The sequence below is a fragment of the Lepidothrix coronata genome, unplaced genomic scaffold, assembly GCF_001604755.1.
Source record: "Lepidothrix coronata isolate B3197 unplaced genomic scaffold, Lepidothrix_coronata-1.0 Scaffold16, whole genome shotgun sequence".
Lineage (NCBI taxonomy): Eukaryota > Metazoa > Chordata > Aves > Passeriformes > Pipridae > Lepidothrix > Lepidothrix coronata.
In genome coordinates this window covers 8,098,827-8,122,007 of record NW_016690196.1, presented here as the reverse complement: position 1 = coordinate 8,122,007, position 23,181 = coordinate 8,098,827, and the positions used below count along the sequence as shown (strand labels likewise).

General features: G+C 33.8%; 1 protein-coding gene across 9 annotated transcripts in view; it reads left to right on the top strand.

The window, feature by feature from the left end:
• KIF6 (kinesin family member 6) overlaps positions 1-23,181 on the top strand; it is a 163,770-nt gene that overhangs the window by 34,827 nt on the left and 105,762 nt on the right. For 8 of the 9 annotated variants that reach the window (XR_001873445.1, XR_001873447.1, XR_001873446.1 and 5 more), the window contains exons 8-10: positions 4,232-4,375; positions 8,123-8,209; positions 10,882-10,985. Coding sequence is in view for 5 of the 9 variants with exons in the window: in XM_017806658.1 (XP_017662147.1) it covers positions 4,232-4,375; positions 8,123-8,209; positions 10,882-10,985 (335 nt within the window). In the remaining 4 variants the exon portion in view is untranslated. The remainder of the gene's footprint in view (positions 1-4,231; positions 4,376-8,122; positions 8,210-10,881; positions 10,986-23,181) is intronic. The other variant, XM_017806659.1, reaches the window with a different exon arrangement.

Sequence of the window (23,181 nt, the reverse complement as noted above, 5' to 3'; positions counted from 1 at the left end):
GCAATAAATGAAATCTCTTCTGTGAATGCTGTACTGTTAATTTGCAATCATTGAAGATTTTCAAGTGTTCATTTCAGACTTCACACCTGTAAAACAAATTAAGTTCTTCCTAAGGCTGAATACATAATATTGTTTTCACGGTACAGTAAACACTGTTCTTATTGCCAGAAATTAATTATTTGGAGGGATTCTGATGGAGAATACAGTATTTTTTCCTAAGGCTTCTTTAAAAATTTTTATGTACGACCACATCAGGTCTGTGAGGCTTTCATTTAGTGGGAGAAGTAAGGGGGTAGTCAGTATATGTGTTATTTAGTAAAATATACAGTTGAGGAAATCCATAAAACCAGAAAATTTTGTGGGTGTCTATATGTGACAATTCTTTAAAATTATTATTAGGAAATATAACTGTTTGTTCCACTTGCTGGGAAGAATATTTTTCATTTCTGTGTTATGTGTTTTCCTGTTAACAAGAACAAATCTCTTGCATTTTATTTAACCTACAATGAGAGATATTTTATCTGTCAAAAGAAGAAGCTTAAAGCACAGCAGGTGGCAGTCAGTCATTTACGATTACCCTGAATTTTTTTCAGCCCCCCCATTTGTTTAAATTTTACCTTGAAAAAAAAGTCTGTATTTCAGTTTTACTCAAGGGGAGTGATAAGGATTAGTGATTCTAAAGTGGACCACTTCAGAATCCTACAAATTATACTCACAATCCTTCTTATTTACTGTATGATTTTACTTTATTTATAATGCAACATTGCATGAGCCTGTATGAGGTTGACTTTAATAATCTGTGTAGTGTGTTTTCAAATACTCAGGTCTGAAGTGCTGTAGAAACGAATATTTTTTTTCATGCAACTTTTAATTTCTATTTTAGAAGAAATACAGTCGGAAATAAGCACGTTGGGTTCTGACTGGGATTGTGTATCATTAATAGAAATGTTTTCTGATACTGAAGACTATAAAAAATATCTCTTTGTTCAGTGAGAATTAAACCATTCAATTCTGACCCTTCAGTGACTAATATTAAAGTATATAGATTCCTCCAAATCAGCTTATTTACATTCTCAGATATTTAGTTGCCTACTGGTGGTTTAGTGTTAAGTTATGCCATTTTTAAACACTTTTCACAATAGAATAGTCATGTAAAATGATTTTTATTGAGATGACAATGGGAACAGAGTTCTGTGTTACCACACTTGGTCTACTTGTTAAATATTCAGTGTGTTTAAAAAATCTTCAAATAAATAAACTCTCTTTTTCTCCAAGTGGCCTCTGTGTCTAGAGAAAAATGAAGATAGTGTCATGCAGCTGATCTAAAATGGCATCAGGAACTTAGAAGTCCCTACTACCATGTCTGGGTAGCTTTTCTTTGTCTGAGAGATGCAGTAGCATGTTCTGGAATTACAACTGCATTGTAACTGTGTGTATGTAGATGTTCCCTTCTGATGCACAACATAAAGTATCCTGGACCAAACTTAGAGTTGCAAATTGACAGTGATACTGCCACATGATTTGACACTATAATGGAATTATTTCCCCAAAATAATAGAGTACGATGTTCTCACTGCTTTAATGAATATGCCTGTTAACTGTCATTTAACATGTGTTCCATTTAGGGAATGTTGAATGATTTTATTCATTAGTGAGTGGTTGCTACCCATACCTACCAAAGGTTTTTTTAATAAAATTTGAAATTACTGCCAGTCATCAAACGCTAGATTTATTCACATCTTATATAAAAGATAATTTTCTGTTTGATCTTTCCTAATAAACATATACGGACACTAGAGTAACAGAAAAAACAGGAACTTTTAAATAATTTAAATTGAAATACATGTATTTGTTTCTGATTAGAAAATCATGATTTTGGGGTGAATTATTTCCAGCAAGACCTGTAATATATATTGCAAATAAGCATATGTTGTCCAGAAAGTAAAAATGCTTGTAATTTACTGCAAGACATCAGCAACAGAGTTTGATTTTTTTTTTTTTTTTGCTCTAAGGACCAGAACTTAAGCTGCTAAACTCTACTAGAAATGGGAGATAGGATGGGAGACATAAAAAAAGACCTCAGAGGTTGGCATATGGCTTCAGAGCATCTGATACACGAAACGATGTACCTGATAGCTCTGTACCTGCAAGCACCCCAAAATCCTCATCTCTTGAGGATGCTCTGAGAACATGTTTTGGCTGCCTGTTGGCATGAGGTACTAGTGCAAATCTAGTCCTTGCATAAAGGATGTGGACAGGAACAGGGACCCTTGGACACACTTCATATCATGTCAGAACCACTTGTGAGTCTCAGGCCTTCCTTTATGCTTAACAGTATTTCCATACATTTCAGTGAAATCATTTGTGAGTGATTGTACCTACTCTACTCCATAATGTGTCATACAGGATGCAAGTAACTATAGTTCTGGCAGCTTCCACATTTAAAAAATTAACTAGACCTTAAAGTGGTTTGTTTGACCCACTCAAAATGAGACTTTCTGCCTTAAATTATGTTGATTTCACTCAGCATATTGCATATTACAGCCCTGGTTTAGTAATATTATTAACCTCAGATATACTGGTATTAAAAACAAAACAATACAAAACAAAACCAACAAAAAAACCCCACCTTTTTTTGTATTAAAAGGACAATAATGCCTTCTTAAATGAGACAATTTTCTGATTATCATATTTTGTGGCTGTTAGAGGACCCAGGTTCAGAGTCTGTACAGGTGGTTTCTCTCACTTTATGAAAGAACATTATTTCCCTCTCCTTCAGATTCTCCTCTTTCTATTCTAGATTCCTTGATTGGATTGTAAAGATTGATTTAGTGATTTAGGTGAGGTTGTACTAAAGAGACTTAAGACCAAAATCTTCTGTGTTATGACAGTACAGTGGCTTTTGCTTCATAAGAGCTGGTCACAAAACTTTCCAGTGTTAGTGTGGGAGGGTTCAGATTCCACCTGCACTATGGACTTCCTACATGAGCTTCAGAAAAAATGAACTTCTCTGTAACAAAGTTCCTATTTTTAATGGAAATAACATATCTTCCCTCTGGCTCTTGTCTATTCAGATTATAGTCTCTGTGTGGTAGAGGCTGACAATGTGCTTATTAATGTATGTGCTAGACTACTGTGAGGTTTCTGTGCAATATTATAAACCAACAAAGTTTTAACATGTTTCTATATAACAAGTTGTAAATATGAGATTTGAAAACCTTGATCCAGGAATGGCTTTCCAGATTCCTTTACAAGATAGTAATTTTCATATTATGCATTCATGTCTGTCAGGGCTGCCAGTGTAAGATTTATAGTTTTAAATTTTAACTTTCTGAAGACTGTTAAGAGAAACTAGTGCCACAAAAAAGTTGCTACTAAATTTTCTAAAATAACACTTTTTGTAAATGCAGCATAAATTAAATATATACTGGAATGTAATATTTATTATTAAAGGAAAACCAACTCCTAATGATTTAGGAGAGCTTGCACAACTCATATAGCTACAGTTTTTCGGTACAGTCCTTGGCCTGATAACAGTTCAAATCTTTTACATCACAGGAGATCATGGGGTAATCTGGCCTTTTATTTAATAATAATTAGGTCTCATAATGTAAACAGCTGAGAAGGGAAACTGAGAATAGGAGGTGTACAATTTCCTTTTTGGCCAAGACATATATAGTCTGAACTGAATCATTTCTTTCCAGCAGTACATTGTAATCATGCACCCTTTTATTTGTGCTTTGCTTTCCAAGACATTTTCTCAGAAATAAATGTATCAACCCATCTAAGAAGCACATGCTTTAAGAATGTGTAATTTTTAAAGCATGCTTTAGCAAATATTGAGCAAATTTTTACTTGAATACTATGCATATTTTATTGTTAAGACAAAAAAGTATGAGGAAGATTTTCAGTATGTTCCTGTGTTTTAGGAAAATCTGTGGGTTTGAGTTTATCATGTTCATTTTCCATGTTGCTGAGAGACTGTAAGGCTAGGGTATGATAAAATGTAATTTATTTGGTCTTTCAGGTCCAGCTCCTACAAAGACATATAAACACGCTGAAATTTAAGTTGAAATTCATTCAATAAAACCAGCAGGTTTGCAGCTAAGGTGCATAAGCATAGTTTTATTGTATCAGAAGTTCCTGAGTAGATTGGTTTTGTACTTTTATGTATCAGTCATTAATAGGTATATAAATTTCCAAGTCCTTTCTGTTTTTGCTATTGTTTTAGGTAATAATTGCCCTTGCAGAGAAAAACCGGTCCCACATTCCTTATCGAAACTCTATGATGACCTCAGTGCTAAGAGACAGCCTGGGAGGAAACTGCATGACTGCCATGATAGCAACACTCTCTATAGACAAAAGAAACATAGATGTATGTTATTTTTATCTATTCTGAACAAAAATATTTCCACTTCTCTAAAGATCCTGCTCTTTGGAATTTTATTGTAGTTTACAATTCAAATATGTATGCTTTAATTCTTATCCTTATTAAAAAAAAACAATTAACTTTGTTTCCAGGAGATAATTTTATCTGTAGAAATTGCGCTAGGATATATACATATCCATTAGGAAATGTGCTTTTCTCTAAGTAATCTCAAGTCAAGGAGCAGTTGGGAAATGATTTGCACTTTGTACTGAACTGTTCTTTTTTTTTAAATTTACTGATTTCCTGAGGAATGAATTTTTGAGTTACGAAAATGCATTTCCACTGAAAGCCTTGACAGAACTTCTGTTAGACTTCTTTGGAGTCAAGACTTCATTGAGTGTGGTAGACAGCTGGAGAGTTCACTAGGGGAGAGAGGGAATTGGGTGGGGTAGTTTGGGACTTATGGAAATTTTTTAAATACTTTTATGTCCCTTTACTAATTTCCTTCCCTGGAATTATGTGTAGTGATGTTTTCTTCTATTTGTTTACAAAAAGGGCTGTATTTTTTATCAAAGGGTTGTAGTGAATGGGGCTACATCTGGCTGGAGACTGGTCTCCAGCAATGTTCCTCAGGGTTCAGGGCAACAAAGAAGTGATTATCCTGCTCTATGCAGTGTTGGTGTCTGCATACACCTTGAGGACTCTGCGCAGTTCTGAGCCCCATGACTTAAGAAAGATGTGAAGGTCCTTGAATGCATCCAGAGAAGGGCAACAAAGCAGGTGAAAAGCTGTAAGGAATGTCCTGTGTGAAGTGGCTGAGGAATTTGAGCTTCTCTAATTTGAAGCAAAGGAGGCTTTTTTGATCTCTACAACTCCCTGAGAAAGAAAAGCAAAGAGGGAGGTGCTGAGCTCTTTGCCCTGATATCCAGCAATAGAATGAATGGGAATGGTTTAAAGCTGTGCCAGGGGAGATTCAGGCTGGATTAGGAAGCATTTCTTTATTAAGAGGATGGTCAAACATTGGACCAGGCTGAGAGGTGGTTGATACCCCAAGCCTGTCAGTATTTAAAAGATAATTGGACAATGCCATTAACAACATGCTTTAACTTGGTCAGGCAGCTGGACTAGATGATCATTGTAGATCCCTTTCAACTGAAACAGTCTAGTCTATTTTATTCTAAAATATGTAGTGATGTGAATAGATAGAACCCCTGCTCAAAGCCATTTGTAATATATTTATTTCCTGATTTTATTAACATCAAAGCATTCTAATGTGAATAAACAAGAAAAAAAACTATTTAGCCTAAGACTGTTTTCCGAAATACAGTGGAAAGCATTATACTAAAACCATACTTCATCTAGTTGTAGACTTCTTTTTCTTTAGAAAATGGACTTTGCTGTTAAATGAAAACAGATTGTTCAGACTTGCAAACATGTAATTATGCAAGCATATTGTCTTGTTACAAATGCAACTGAGTAAGTTTGTTAATTTTATTTTAGGCTCTGTGGGATTAGCAGCCTTTTGTATATCAATTTTGTATAGCAATTCATCAGGTATATGTATCTCACGTTGTGTTCTAGATTTCTATTTTGGGAATATTTAGCCCAAGCAATTATGCAGAGTACACTACTGACAGTTTTCATATTCTTGCTTTAACATATACAATCCACACAACAGATCTTATTCTTCAGTTCTCCCAAAAATAAATAAAAAAACCCAACAAAATCTCTTCCTTGCTCCCCACAATCTGATATGTCCAAATAATATAGACAGATGATAAGTCAATATGTCTGAATAATATAAACAGATGGTAAGTCAATTACTATCAGTTAATGATAAGTCATTAGAAAATGTCAGAATGAGGATAGTGCACGAGTCATTATCTTTGTTTTGCATGTTTGTGTATTTTTTCCCATGGGATATACATTTCATTCATGAATGAAGCACAAGACAGAACTACCACCCAGTGGGAATTGAAGTTGCATAATAAAAGCTACTTTCTTAAGGATCAGGTGTTGTTTCTTGCAATAAAAGCAATGAAGCAGAGAACTCAAAGTAAGAAAGGGCCCTCATATGAAGAGGACAAATGGAATACTATCCTAGAGAACTAGATTATATCCCTACTCCTACCAATGAGTTTATACAGAATTTTTCAAATCACTACATCACATTTTTTGTGCTAGTTTTGTGGAGTGGTTGAATGAAGATGTTGATTCTAAATTATAGATATATTACTTATTATATCTGTAGCTGAAGCTGAATGGAAGCTGTTTTGAACAGAAGATTGTATATTGATAGCAACTGCATATATTTTTTTGGTATTTTTGACTTCACTTTCCTTTCTGTTGAGTGTAGTCATTCCACACACTTGCAGCAAAGCAATAACTAGAGGGTTAGTTGGCTAATTCTTGTGAAGCCCTGAGGTGCTGTGATGATAAGCATGGTAGAAAAATGATTAGGAAATTAGATGTCAGGCTTGATGACTGTTTTCATGGCACAGAATAAATAAATTGTAAGCTTACGTATTGAAGATCGAGAACTGAATTGATTAGCTACTCATTAATTTAATATATGCTTCACACTAAACAGGGCAAAGAGATCTGATGGAAATATATGTGTAGTGTACATATAACTGTACTCAATATATGTACAGAACTTAATTAAAATCACATTAGCTGATCATCACTGCACAGGAACTGTACAGCAGAGGCAAACACAGCTAATACTGTTTACAACTGTCTTAGTTTAAGACCTTCCTTTCCTTTGATTCTCTGTGTATATTATGTTTTGGCAAGAAGCACTAGTATTTTTCCTCATGTAACCCTAATTCAGATACCACCCCTTCAAGCACTGACAGAGACAGAAGCCCTGCAGAAAAAGAACTATATGAACATAACATTTAATTTGGTATTTTCACATGTTAGAGAACTGAAAACTGCAGAATAACTTTGACTCTGAAAATCAGTTCTGTTACAGTAGTAAAGTACATGTAAATTCCATTTTAAATGCAGTATAGCACATCTCAGAAAATTTTATCGTACAGTTCTCTAGCAGGGTCTGACATTCAAGTATCAGCTGATTTCAAAGGAGGAACAGTACATATAAAGATCTTTGATTTCATTCTGTGCCCTAGAGGGGAGTACGCACTGATTATCAAAGAGTTTCCTCCACAAACTCAGTCTTGTATCTTTTTTTTTCGGCCTTCCTTTCTCCTGCATCCCATCTTAGCTCATCTGACATTTTTTTATCTGGTATCACAGTTCTCCCGTATGCCTTCTAGTTCCAAGTCTCCCAGCTTGTTTCTCATTTTTCCTGGACCTCCACTCTTCCCTTCATCTCTTTTCCTGCTGTCTTTTACATAAAACAATCTAGTCCCATTTTCAGCAAAAAAAAAAAATAGTTTTAGGTAATTTTCTCTTTTTCTCATAATTCAAACCTTATTACCTTCTAAATAGCATGGCTTTCTTATCCTATAGTGCCAGTCAGGGACTTATCTGAAACACAAATGGTCAGGAGATTAATTGGATCAATAAAATATGTGCTATGATTTAACAGTTTTATGTGTCACTCTCATTAATATGCTAACCTAATTTCCTTTGAATATTGTTATTTTGGAATATGAAATTATATAATATTTCTGTAAAATGCTCAAAAAATAGAAACATAGTTTAATGACTTCATTAGCAGTCTGGTCTACTTATCTAGTGCAAAGCTAACTGAAATTCTTTTCTTTATTTTTCTTTTCCTTCCAGGAATCTATATCAACCTGCAGATTTGCACAGCGAGTTGCTCTTATTAAGAATGAAGCAGTTCTTAATGAAGAAATCGACCCCAGATTGGTGAGAGTTGTCTGGGGGCAGAGAGAAGGAGATTGCTTGTTTTACATTTTAATAATCAGTAGCAATCAAACTGATGTCGAGAATTTTATACTGAATCATCCCAATAAATTGTTTTTAGATGCAAGTTCCAACTGTTTTCTGTAAAATAACTACCATTCTACTCTTTTTCTTTTGGACACAATTATAAAACCTCTAAAGGCTTTACCAGCTCTTAAAGCATCTGAAGAGTAATGGTCACTTTCATTATTGGTTTTGTGTTGTTTTTTTCAGAATGTTAATTTCTAAATCATAATAACACGTAATTGGATGGCTCTAAACCACTTAAAAATGTGCTAAGATTGCTAGTCACTTGGTGAAAGCACACTGCTGCACTGAAATGATTTGTGTCTTATAAAGCTAACAAACATACAGATACAGTTCTTCCTTGAAATTGGTCAAAGAACATTTTAGCTAGGAAGAAAGAATTCTGAGAAGTTACCTCTAGGAAAAAAAATGAAGACAAGTAAAGCAGATAGAAATAGGATTTCTAGAATCTGGAGAATATTAGGTTATATAATGTAAGAAGCATTTGTTGTCTAAAACTTGGGGATTAGATGATTAATGATTTCAAGTGACAATTCATTAATTGTTACTTAATGGTAATTATCATATTTCAGTTATTGTTAATGGTTGTGCTTTTTTGTTGTTGTTGTCTCTTGTCCTTGAAATTCAATGGGAATAGAAGATTCTTGTCAGGTTTTCTGCTGTTTTTCTTTTTCATTTATTTATTTATTTATCTTTCCAAGCAGTTTCTAATAGTAACAGTATCACAATTTAGGAAGAAAGAAAGGCCAAAAAATAAACCCAGTAGGCATTGATCAACTTCTTCCTTTCTGTCTGTCTGTCCTCTTTTTTCTTTCCTGTGTAGGCTTTATAGTAGCAAATCATGCAAAAGATTTCTTCCATGGCCACAGGAGCCTTTGATTGAGGTGTAACACATGCAGGCTCCTGAGCATTTACTACATCCTGTGGAGCAATACTCCACGAGTTTGGTATGTCTTGCTCTGCAGGATCATTTAGCAAGTAAAGCAAAGTGGACTCGTGAGAGTTAGAAAACCATCCCCCCTTGTGGAAAAGGCAGGGGTACACAGGTACCTTGACTTTATATGGCTCTGTGCTCATTGTGGAATTTGTTGCCCATCTTAACTACCTTAAGTACATTCCCAGCGTGCAACCTGATTATTCAGTAAACTGCTCAACTTGAGATTTTTTTTTTTTATAAAAATCCAACACAATTTATTGGCAGTTTTTATCATCTGTGAGTTGAATGCATGCTTTATAAAGGGAGTTCATAATACTTCCTGATAAATCTGAGTTAAGACTGACTGTTGCATAAAATTTATTCAACATAATGGAGAATTCCTGACTTTTTATCTTACTAGAGAAGATGAATTTGTACTCGTTGTACTTTTAAGCTACTCATCTTTGAACCTCTCTCACTCATGACCAAAGATTTAAACTGAAAATAAGAGTCTTGACCCTGAATTAAACCTCCTCTCCTCTGGCCTTCATATAAAATAGACATCGAATAGTTCCGCTTCTGTAGATTTTTGCTTGTCTTATTAATACTTGAAAATCAATCTTTTATCCATATCCTGAAACTGGTATTTCTGTTGTTGTCAGATTGAAGTTAATCATGCTAACAAATTTGAACATTGAGTAGAGATGGTGATATCATTTATCTGTCTACCATTTTATACTCCAGCCTCAAGTTTTGTTTGCTTGACTCAGTAAGTGGTGCAGACTACATCAGCGTGTGGCACCAGAGTGGGGCAATAGGAAATTAGGTTAAAACATTTTTCCTGCAATATTCTCTAAGTGTTCTTGCAACTTCTCTAATTAACAGTTCATCACTTTAATAGGTTCTTAAATAAAATATTATAAGCTAGCCTTTCATACTTTTGTTGTAAAAAGTATGTTAACAGTAGGTCTAGGGTTAAAAGAAATCATCAAATGCATATTTAGAATATTTTCATTTGTAAAATATGGTTTCATGCAGACATTTTTTTTCCCAAAGTAGTGTTCCAATAATGAACTATTAGAATTTAAAAATCGAGTTCAGTTCTCCAAGCAATTTTCTCACAATCATTACTATTCATAATGCAATTTAATTTTGTTGCCTTATGATATTTGTTGTTAGCAACTGATGCATCCTACAAGTGTGCTATAATTCTTACAAAAGTGTTTTGGAACTTCTGTTTCTAAAGGGAAAGTAAAAAAAAAAAATCACTTTTGATGTGTAGTTTCCCTTTCTCTTACAAAGATGTCAGTTCTTAAGTGTCCTTTCATTATTAACAGGCAAAACTAATAAGACAGAAAAGCTCTTTTTATTCCTATGTCAAATTTTATTTCTCTTTTGCAAGAAATCTTTTGAATTCTTTCTGTACAGCCGTGTCTTCTAACACAAGAATTTACTGAGTTTAGAAGACTTTTCTTTGTTTTATAAATGGAAAAAGAAAAAAAAGGTTTTTGATGTATTTAAGGCATTTTAACAGTTTTTAAAAAAAGATACCTTGTTTAAAAAAAGATAAAACCGAAGTATAATATTTACCTAAACTCAGCCTTCTAATGCAAAAATCATAAACTAGCTATTATTTGTAGATGATGCTTGGTTTATGCCTTGCTTTTTACAGATGATTGTCCAGCTGAAAAAGGAAATCCAGGATTTGAAGGATGAGTTGGAGCTGGTGACTGGCAAGCAAAGAACGTCAGAGCTTTCACAAGAAGAGCTGCTTCAGTAATGGCTTACATTGTTTTTGATTTTTCTTTTATTATTATACTTTTCATCAGTTTACTTTTCGTTTACTGGCATAAATATTTAAAATTATCTCAGAGTTTTAAACTTCCCTGAGTGAATAATAAAGTGAAGTTAGGTGCCAGTTTAGAATGGCAGTTTTCCATGGAAAGCTCTGTGAGGCTGCTGGCTGTGTTTTTGCAGCCTCAGCTTTGAGGAAGTGAAGTAAAGTAAACGCAAAGGATGGGAATGCCTGTCAAGTGCCAGGCAAAAAGAAGTGTTGTATAATAGTGCAGAATGAAAAACAGTCTCTCTCAAAACTGGATATGCAATCTGACTAGAGTTCAAGGAATATTCTTCTACTAAAAAGTATCCTGCTGCAACGTTAGTTTGACGTAAACCAAAAGAAACCTCACATTTGTGATCCACAATTAATCGATGTCTTAAAAGCCAAATATTCATTTTTGTTTTTACTGAGCATGCTATTGAAAATGCAGTATTAATTCATGTAAGTATTGTAACATCCTGCAGCTTTTTGTGACAGATCAGTACAGAGTGTAAGATCTTTCTATATATAATGTGGAAATATTTACTTTGGTCTAAATGTTCAAAATAACTTAATTCAGTTTCCAGTTTTGAAAAATTTATTCTGTAGGATGGACCTACTTAATCTCTGTACCTCATCTCTATAAAGAAAGGAGTAACTGCCTAATTTTGTTTGGTAATACATTAATGGTAACTAAAATGAAACTGAGAATTTTTAGTCTTACTTTAATTTCTCTTGGGACTGGTTCAAAAGACAACTGTCAGTGCTGACATTTTCCTGAAATACAGAAGATTCTGGAGACATGAGGACAAGGTGCTACCTTGAACCTTGAGTTTCTCATGTAGATTGTTGTCATTATTAATTCTTGCTTTGTTTTAATTCAAAAATGAAATGACATCCATATCAAGGATGAGGAGCGAGGTAGCATTATTTATATATATATATATATATATATATATTTATACTGTTATTCTGAGTAATTTTCAACATAGGCAGTTACCAGCATATTCTTCTAACCAGAAATGTCCCCTCATTTCCTACTAATTTAATATGTATTTATCATTCTGCCCAAACATATGGGAGTCAAATGCATAAATAACATTACAGACTAGCACTGGATATGACCAAGACTAGACATAGAAAGAAAATTAAAGAAACAGCAAGAACAGAGAAGTATCTCTCTTTTTTATTACATGAAGAATTAAATGCCCTTATTAGTTAGTTTCTTTTTACCCTGACAGAACTAGTCCTTCAGAAGATGACTTACTCAGTGACTTTATTCAGACATGCTTAAATAATCTATATATTCATTTAAAGATGTGCTTTGCTAACATTATTATAAATGCCTGTCATTGGGTTTTTTAAGATCACACTCACGAATCCTACTTCTTAAGATTTTCTACCTGACTTTTTGCCACAAAAATGGCATTCTTATGAATGGGAATGGGTTAATGGTTGATTAAAGTTTTTACTATGAATATGCAAAGAAAACCTAGGAAGGAACCATCTGCATACAGTTGAACAATAGCATACAACTGGGAGGCCTTGTTTCAGAAATGTGACTATTCAGTGTATTAGTTGTATGTTTTTGCTTGTTATCTGTGTAGCACAATGGATAGTGCATTGCACTGTCAGAAAAGGTTTCTTCTGAGATCATAGCAAGGAATTTTGCATCTGATTACTTCAGAAAGAAGCAGGGAGGAGACTTTAATGACTTTCTACCTGTAATAAGACACAGAATGAGAAATAACTTTCAAGGACTTCAGCTGTATTAGGTCAACAGAGAATTTTCAACTTTGAATTTATCATTTATTTATGTTTACTCAGGCTCATGTACCACAGGTGTTCATTGTTTTAAAAATAACTTTGTTTTTGGAACAAGCATTGTGCAATTAAAATATAGAACAACACTTAAGTACTGATGACTGGGATATAAGGCTTCTTCTGAAGCTCACTAGTAAACAAGAATGACCTCAAACAATTACCCTCATCAGTCATTAATGCCATGTAATGGCATTGTTCAAGGATCATTATTTTTTGTATGATTTAAAGTGAAACAAAAAAATTGGATATACAGAGGTTTTTCAAGCAGAGAGCCAGAGATAGCTAGAGAATAACTATCATATACATGAGTCAGACTGGCTTGTTAGTACTCTATGCTGTAGTTGAATGGAATGTCACAAGCTAAGTCAATCTTTTTAAAAACAATTCAAGTGGAGGAAGATATCAGATGTCAGGGTTTATGAGTTTTGCATTTGTATGTCTTGTAAACAGAGTGCTCACATAAACTGATGTGGACTAAACACCCAAATGAAAGTATAATCAAATGATAGTATAAAAAGTCACTACTTCAACGAAAATATCTTTCTATGGTTTTTAACATGAATACTTTTTGAGCTTGCTTTCATATGGCAATAACATTTGTGACCACACTGATTTTACATGTCTGAACCTGAGGTCCATAAATGTTCTGAGCATTTATGACAATCAGCAGATAGCATCTAAGTGCTCTGTCTCCAGTTAGAGTCTATCAATACATAACATGACATCTTTATGGCAGTTCTGTTTTTTGAGACTGGCCATCTGAGTTTGGAGCTACTCATTATCTGGAGAGTTCACATTAAAGAATAGATGTACCAGTGAGTAGTCCAAACAGAAGTATTGACCTGGATGAAGGCTTATAAAATCATGATTGACTATTGCTAAAAAATATCTATTTTGTGATTTTCGTCTAGTTTTGCATCTATAATGAAACCTGAATAATATTATTTATCAGGAGACATATAGATAAGTTTGTTATGACAGGAAAATAGGAAAAGAAACACAGTATAGGTGATAATGCAACATACTGTGTTGTGCTTTAATTCAAGTTGCCACCCAAGAAGGGTTCTTAGGGGACTAGTACCGTAGGGGATTTTTTTATTGTTATTATTGATGCATTTTTAATATGGCAGAGAAGATTTTCTAATTAAGGTAATTATGGATTTCAAATGCTGCTTTGACATTTTTGCTTAGTTGGGATATCTTCTGTTTAAACTTAAATAAACTGTACCTCAGTATATATATGTGTATATATATATATATCTGTCTATAAATAATCCAAGTTTATATAGATCTTTTCAAAATTCCTAGACTTTAATGAAAGTCTTACTGTAGTTAATTTTATTGCAAATAATTAACTAATAAGGAGAAGTGTTACAAAGTATAGTCGTATAAAAAATGGATGTATTTTAATTCTTCTTATTCTGATTCGTCATAGGTATTTTAAGGGAGGTCAGAGCAAAATTAATCTGCTCAAAGTATTCTGTGCCAGTTTTTTAATTTATTCTTTGATTCTGAACGCAGTTGGTCAAAGGTATAAAACATGTCAGTGAAAAACTCCATGCACTAAGTACATATTTATTTTGTTGTCCTGCACAAGTCTTTTTCTCGGGCACTTTTCAGTAGAAGATGGATGCCAAAATGAAACTGAGTCCAGTGGTACATGTGTAGATCCAATATTATTTTTTTGGTCTAACAAAATGCTTAGGTTTTTTGCTCTCCACATATGTTGCAGGAGTTAAGTGTTGGTGATTGCCCAGGAAATAAGTATTAATAATATGTTAAAATTTTATTTTGTATGTTTCTTGACTTACAAAGTTAAGAAATGCCAAGCATTTCTTGCAATAATGAGCTTCATTCCACTTGCTTATGTTCAGGGCATTCTAGATAAAATCAGTGGGCTACTAAATGAAGTTGAATTTCCTAAATGTTTTACATTGGTACATGAATAAGCTGAGGTTACTTCGTTGGTTTTTTTCCACACTTAAATCAAATATGTGTCTTCAGGGATTTTATTTTTTTTAATTATTCATTTAATGGAAGGAAAAAATGTGTCAAATAGGCTTTCCTAAGAATCACTACAATGTTGTATTGTCATTCACTGTTTAAAACAAAATGGAAAACAAATGCTCTTGACTTTTCTTGTGAATGGTAAATTATAATACAACAGAACTTAGTCATGTGACTAAAGCTACAGCTGTCTGTAATTCTTATTTCAGAATTCTATGTTAAATGGTAAGCATTTGCATTAGTATGTCATATTTTTTATTTTATTACTTTATTCTCATAAATTTTAAACATAAATGAATTCTGCTGCTCTCATTTTGTTTATTTAAAAAGCAAAGCATAAAAAATTTAGCTAGACTACATAAGTGGTTCAGAATGTAGTTCATAAAATGCTTCCAAAATCTGAATTGCTTGCTTTGGATCTTACCATCTACTTCCTTAGCTGTAAAGGGCTGATCTAAATATTTCTTTGAGCTGGAGAATTGGTTTCTTGTTTAGGAGAAAAAAATAAAAAGGGGATCTTTGGACTATTTTTAAAAAATAGAAAATAACATCATACATCCCAAATACAAGGAAATTGTACTCTCACAGGCTTCTGCGTTATGCTTTAGAATAGAATTAAATTACCTTCAAATGATGGGTTTTTTTGTTTTATAAAATGCATGCCAAAAGTAAAAGGGAGAGTCCTTTTTTTTATTCATTTGAGATTTTTATTTTTTTTAATCATATAAATGAGCTCACTAGCAATTTACAATCTGTGCCCAGAAAGTCAGGATTTCAAATCAAGGTCCTGTGTTCCAGAGCACCCACGCTTCCAGAGCCTTTGCCAATTGGAATTCTCTAAGAACAGGACCGGAAGTACTGGCTTAGCACTTTAATTTATTAATAACTTTACCTTATTTCTTTCAGATACATATGTTATTACAGACACTTCTATTTTTTACTTCAACAGTCATATATTGTTCATCATACTTAAATCCTGGATATCTCATTACTTCTTTCTGTCTTTCATTTTTCTGTTTCAACATTGTGACATCTGTATGCTATCATGGTATTAACAATATTGCACTGTTGTACAATATAAAGCTTTAAGAGTTACTCAAGCTGTTGAACAAATGGCTTCCTTTACAAAGCAGAGTGAATGTTCTTATTTGCTGATGTTAGTGTTGAATATCAGTTGCAAGGTGGAAGAAATAAAGGCATATCACCTTACCTTTTGTCAGCACAACTCTGCAGACTGTTGATTTGTGTAGAAGTTATCAGACTGACAGACATGAGCTGTGTAGGCAATATTCAAGAGAAAAGAAGCTATCGTAGCAATAAAGTAGTCTGACATTAACTGCTAGCTCAGATGCTTGATTTAGAATGCTGTTAAATCAGTGTATTTCTCTAGAGGACATTTTTTTTCTTACACGTTAAAAAATTTTCAGTGACAACACAGAAAGTTCAGATTCCTGATGCAGATGCCTGAGCTAGATGCTTAAAGTAAGTGTAAATACTTTTCTGTGATCCTGCATTTTGTTCCAAGGCCACTGAAAGTAGGAAAAAAAATCTTATATTATTTAAACTGATCACCTTTTACATTGAAATTATTGAGAGATAATAAACTGTAGAATTCTTTTCAAAGGTTAGTGAGTTTGTTTTAGTATGAGGGTGGAAGGAAGATAAACGATGTCCTGTTTTCTAATGTTCAAAATTATACCAGTCATCTAATGTCATACAGTTCCAAGAATCATAATGAAATATAGTATAACTAATATTAGTGAGATGTATGGGAAAACATAACATAGCTTTAGTTGATTATTTAGATACTTGAAAAAATCTTGGAGGCAATTTTCAAATGCATATGGTCAAAAGTGATTATAGAAGTTTTTTGAATCTCGTTGAAATTCATTGAACGTTTGATCAGCTGAGTTCTTCTGAAAGTGCTACTAAGTACCTGTTTGCATCTTATGGCACTATAAATTCGTTTTGAAAATCTTTTTCTTTTGAGTCTCTACACCTAATTAATAACCTGTAAGTGATACTTTACTGAATCTTTTCAAAACTACTTCTCCCATCTATACTGTAGGAATATCTTGGTGTTCATCCATATGAGTAGTTTTGGCTTCTTCGAATAGTTGTTATGCTTGTTCTATGTCCTTTCATTTTATTTCAAGTTCTTTCTACCTTAGAGATATTTTGATTTTTTAAATTTTGATAAACTGAAGGTTAATTTTCTCTTGCTACTTTCTCGAATACTCCAGTGATTAGAATAGGACTACTGTTAGGGCCACAAATATTAGCTGGCAGTGAGTAGCATTTCTTTATGTACACGCTTTCGGCTTGTTTTTATAAAGTGCTATTGAAGAAGGAAATCATCTCCTCAGCAAGCTACTTGACATGTTTCTTCTCTGCAAAAAAATTGCATGTTTAGAACTACTGTAGGCACTTTTTTCCTGTATGAGCTAGTCTTGGTCTTTTTATCATCCATTCAAAATCACCCCTAGTTTTACTGATACAGAGATCATCATTGAAATTAATGATTTTCAACTGTGTAGAAACTCATCTTACATCTGTTTGTCACATGGCAGCCATTTAATTCAGAAGAATCTCCTGTAATAGTTGTTATAGTTGTTGGAGCACTATATAGATATTTTTAAAAAGCGTAAAAATCTTCCAGACTGTAGAAATGGAAGACACTCAGGGACTTACTGCTCTTCCTTCTGTGCTCTAAGACTGCACCAGATCTATGCAGCCTATACCAGGGCTTATGTAGCTGGTTCCACTATTTAGTAAACTTAATTATTATTAGTTCACCCTGAAGTTAACACACTTTTTTTAAATTAGAGGTTAAGCAGTTATTTCTGGATAAAGAATACAGCATTATCCTCTGTATATGTGTATGTGCACTACCTGTCAGTAATGTATTAGAGCTCTTCTCAAGGCCAGCTCAAATGTATTTTGTGTACTTTTATCTTCTATCATTCCATTGACAACAATGCCTGGAAAAACCTTCCTTGTTTCTCCTGTCTTCCATAGCGTTATTCATAAAATCGACTACTTAGAAACTCCATGGTCTTCCCATACAGATGCACACTTGAAACTAACTTAGCTTCAAGTTAGCTCTTCTTAAATATAATAGTAATTCTGCTCCAACTATCATGCATTTTTTAGATCAAGTCATGACATTTGTAGAGATGTGGAGTTACTTTTTTTAAAAAACATAGACGTCATTATTAAACTTAAATATAATTTTCAGAATTAATATATGAAGGAAAAATTGATATCTAGTATGTTACCAATGAAAACTATTACAAAATCAAGCTAAACAAAATTCTTTAATTAGAGACCCTCTCTGATTACCACAAGTGTTTTAGTAGCTGCCTTGTTAGCAGCCTATTTTCATAAACTTGGATTTCCATTTTGCTTGTCACAGACTTCACAGCTGACACACAAAATTAATTGTTCTTTAAGTTAACTTAGTTTCAATACATAATATACAGTGGATCACGGGTTAAAAGGCAAGCTCTCCCAGAAATTAATCATGGCACATAAAGCAAGGTCAAAACAAGTCCTTCCAAATCTGTGATTTGAGACCATGCATCCTGCAAGCTATTGAGAGCTCCAGACTTTAAAAACATACTCTCGGTTGGCTGGGAGTGCTTTTCTGATGCATTTCAGCTGTGTAATTTGCATCCTGGTTCATCCGAACATATGACTGATTCAGAAGCGGATTTTTTTAAAAAATATGGAAATCTGTTATTTAATGAATGGGTAAAAGTGAAATAGCACAGTGCTCATTTAATCATTTTGCAGTTGTGCTATCAGAAAAATTGGGTGGAATCTGAAATAATGTGGATAGAAAGCTTCTGTGATTTATGCATGGTCTGAATGGTAAGCAGTCTACATTAGAGAAGAATTTCTGAAGGGTGGAAAGCAACAGAAGAGAAATAAAATTGATAATGTAAAAGCTGTCTCCAAGCTGCAGTACAGTGTGTGTTTACATTATTTGCAGAAAAAAGATATAAAGAGGGAAATGCTAAACCAAGAATTTGGGACTGATTCACAGTCACTAACGAGAGAGCACTGTTAGTTTAACACATTTCTATCCTAACTGTTTATGACTTCTACTGTGAGTTTTCTTCCAGTCATCAACATAAGAACTTGTGCTTGATACAGCTTGTGGTTTTAGATTCTGTTTTCATGATTCAAACTTGCCTGGATCAGCATTGCAATACCTTTATTTTTGTACTATGTTCATTTGTAAAAGATCACTATCAAAATTAGTTTTAAATTAATCTCTTAACTCACATTATACATTGACTTAGAAAGCTTTTGTGTGTGTGTGTAATCTGTTTGGGTTTTTTTTTTCTGGTGAGCACTGAAAAAGAAAACCTCATTCTTTGTTTACTGCTGTTTTTCACAGAAAATGGGTCTTTGTTTGATACTTTCATATTCTTCCTCCTTCAGGGAGTTTCTATTGGGAAAACTATTCTTTCTGATACAGCAGGGTTCTGGCAATAGGCCTCAGCACACCCTTGCTCTTATTAGTCTAAGTTAGGCCTGCTGTCCTCAGGGCAGAACCTTGTAGTCCTAAAAGTAAGAATGGAAATGTACGAAAAATTGCCTTTTGAGGCTTCATCTACTGTAATAACATTAAATAATAAATATTTAATGCTCTGTAACTTCCTTTACCTTACAACATACAAGAGAAAAGGGAAAAAATAGAACCATTTTGGATCTCTGTGAGTTATGAGACATCTTCATACGATGCTGATTTTGCTGTCGTGTGAAATTAGCTGTGATTATCCATGCTCCAGTTTTGATTAGCATAAATTCTGCATGGCAGCCTTATTGAGACCCTGAGTAAGCTATAATTAATGCAGAATGCAGCAGCTGGCTTGCTAATGTTATTAACTACAACAAATGAAAGACTTTTGTTTTAATATTTGTTTCTACACAAAAATAGAGGGTTTAGGATTTCTAAAATGTATTTTTAGGGGGGTTTCTTATGTTAGTTTAATACTTTCAGTGGAAGTATCTTGTGGTTATTTACTTTTATTTCAGATTAATGTAGTCTTTTCTGATGTAACTCACCAGTATAACAAAACACCCTCAAATTTAAATAAGTTAAAGTGATCATCTTACCTTAAAAGAGTATAAAATTCTGAAATACAGATACATAGTGAATATTTCCACTGTAGCAGTTAAATGTGACAAGTAAGCAATTCAGTAATTTTCAATTCAGTCTTTCTACCTAACCCCATGATTAGGTTTCCATTGAATTTCAGTTAATTAAACAGTTTCCATCATGGCTTTTTCCCATGAAGCTGAGTGCACTTCAACTTTTTAAGCAGAGCAGTGTGAAATCTTGGGGCTAAGTATTTTTTTATAAAGATATCTTCAGTGTGAAGTGAAATTCTTGGTGTTGATCTTCAGATGATAGTGTAGAGACCATCTCTTTATTCAGTTTTCTCCTCCAGTAAGTTGGTTTTGGTGTTATTTCATTACTATGTCTTCGGGTTGATTGTATTGAATTTTTGTTTTAGTTTGGGGATTATTCTTTCTGCTGCGGACTGATGTCTTGCAAAGCTCTTTTTGTAAGTTATAATAAAGAAATAGAATGTCGAAACAGGAGTTTATTTCTTCTGCAGTCCATCTCTCGTATAACAGTAAGGTCCAGCACTGCTGTAATGCTAGTCTTCATAAATGCAGTCAAGGAAGGAAAAAAAACCATACTGAAAGCAGCAGTGTTCATATATGTATTTAATACTCTAGAAAGGAGTTTTGATATGTTTCTTGGTTGATTTTTTTTCCCTTCTTAATTCTAGCTGGTTTTTTTTATAAGTTTTAGCAAAAGTGTTTGGGCTTTTTTTCCTCCCCTCTAGTTTACCTTAGCACCCTCAGTCATGTTATAAAACCTATGTACATGAATATCTCTGATTTTTCTAAATTATTTTCTCAGTGACTTTTGGTAATATGTGTCATGGGGAAATTAAGCTTCAGCCTAGGTTGTTTCGGGAGAAGAAAATCTCAGTCACAAACTTAGAAATTTTTCAAATATGGTATGCATTCTGTGCCAAGCATTCTCTTTCCTTTAGCAAGTTCATTATCAAAATAACCTTCCTTGGGCATTTTCCTAATTTCTCTTTTGAGAGGACATGCAGATGTTAACCATTATCCTCGGCATAATAGCAGAAGCTGGTCATCAATAAATGTAAGGTTTGATTGCTCTGGTCTTCTTCAAAAGAAACAATAGTTCTCAACTCTACCAGGAAATACTGACTGACTGACTAAGAGACATCTAGGTGTGTGTCTCAGGGCTGAGCCACAATAACTGACTAAAAATACTTTACTTTCTATGCCTTTTTATTACTCTCTTAGAACTGAATTGAAAAAAGGTCCTTTAGAAAAAGAACGGTGTTACTTGGCCTCGTGATTTCACATTACCTTTGCTCTGCTACATACATGTGCCTCCAGGTAGGCAAGTAAAGGCAAGATTTGCTAGGGAATTCTCTGGAATTCTTGTTGTCTATGGGTTTCTTGTTCCTCTTGAGCACCTAGACCCAACTTTGTTCAGTGCTGGGCTGTTTTATGTGTTTTTCTGGTTCAGTTCTTACTGATGTGTACTCTTGCAACAGTCTTTGGTTGGAGGAAAACAGTTTACTATACATTCTTCTGGTAGAGAACTAAGGATCAAAGATAGGTGACTACCTCAGAAGATATCATTATTGCTGAGGAGAAGGGTATTATCCATCTCTTGAAAGAAATGGAATGAAAACCAAAAGCCATTTTGGCTCTCCTTTACTTTTAGAAAGGTTTTTCTCACTTTGTCCCTTTCGATAGGAGGGCAACTACAGCCTGTGTGAAATGTTTTGATTAGAAAGAACGGGTTGGAGTTTTAACTGTGCATGTCCTATATGAAATACGTAAATCTTTTACAGCCCTATTTTACATAATTCTGTGCTCGAGTTTTCATATATTCCATATTTAATTTCATTTTTATGGATATTTGTAGAGATAAATATAATAAACTGTTTGAGTCAGGAATATGATAAGTAAAAGGATATTCACCTTGTAAATTCTGTTGTCATTTGTTTCTGTGCCACCTAGCAAGCAGACATACCTTGTCTAATCTATATTAGGAAAAAGAAAATGTATAGTCAGTATTCTTTTTTTGTACTTAGTTGTGTTTTTTTCCCTCCTCCTGTGATTCTTTATCATCTCCTTGATTTATTTTGTTAACATCTCTGCAAATGAAGTAGCATTGTTAGGATTTTTCATTTGTAAAAATTAAAGTCTTGCTACTATATAAATTCATATGTTGTTTTCACGATCCTTGAACTGCTAAATCACTTAAATTACTATGAAATAATATTCAAAAGGCTTGCATATTAATTGAGGAGCTGAACAAAACTCATCCAAAAGAAACACTAGGCACAGAGATGGTTTTGAACTCTTGCCCTTTTCAGGCAGTTGGGTACTGGCTGCAGCTTCCTTAGATACCTTGGCTCAGGTTCAGAACTTAAGTTTGTCTTCTGAGGATAATAAGCTAAATAAGCATTTAAAATTATAAAATTGTGCTTTACAGGCTATATGCCTGTCATTGTTTCCCACCATTTGCCTTCTAAATAATTGTAATGGCGTCTGTCAGGAACCAGGAAGCCATAAATCTAAAACCAGTTGGTGGAGTTTGAACTTGCACTTGTTGTTTTCCAGAAATGTACCGTAGTAAGTGGGTTAAGGGGCTAGTGCGGGATTAGAAATCCTCTTCCCTTTGTCTTGAGAATGATCTGCAATGCATCCTGGAATGCAAAACCTGGAAAGATGGTGAGAGCATGCAAGAGGAAGTCTGACTCTATCAATATAGCTGTGACATCCAGCTTAGAAGCATGGTATAATATGGCCATATAGCTTTCCAGGTTTTAATTTGGTTTTGAATAATAGAAAGGCTTCTGTGTGCCAGATTGTCTTATGAAGACTGAATTACTGAAATAAAAATAGTTTCTCCCTAAGGAAGATTTTGTCAGTTGTTTGTAAAGAACACATTGCAAGGGAATAAAATACTTACTGCGTTTCATTATTCAGAAGAAGAGCAGTAGGTCTTTGAGAAATCTGTAAATACCTGCATTAAAAGATAGTTTGCTTTGCTTGGTGGTTGGAGCAGGTAATTTTATGTATGAAAGCTATGCTGTCTGCTGACTACTGTAGTAGAAAAGGAAGTAGACTTTTCTTTTGCATAAATCATATATAGTAGCAAATCCTCTGTCCAAAGCCTCTAAAAATCTATTCTTCTGAGAGGACAGGCTTTTGGTTTTGTCAATTATGAGATAGCAAAAGAAT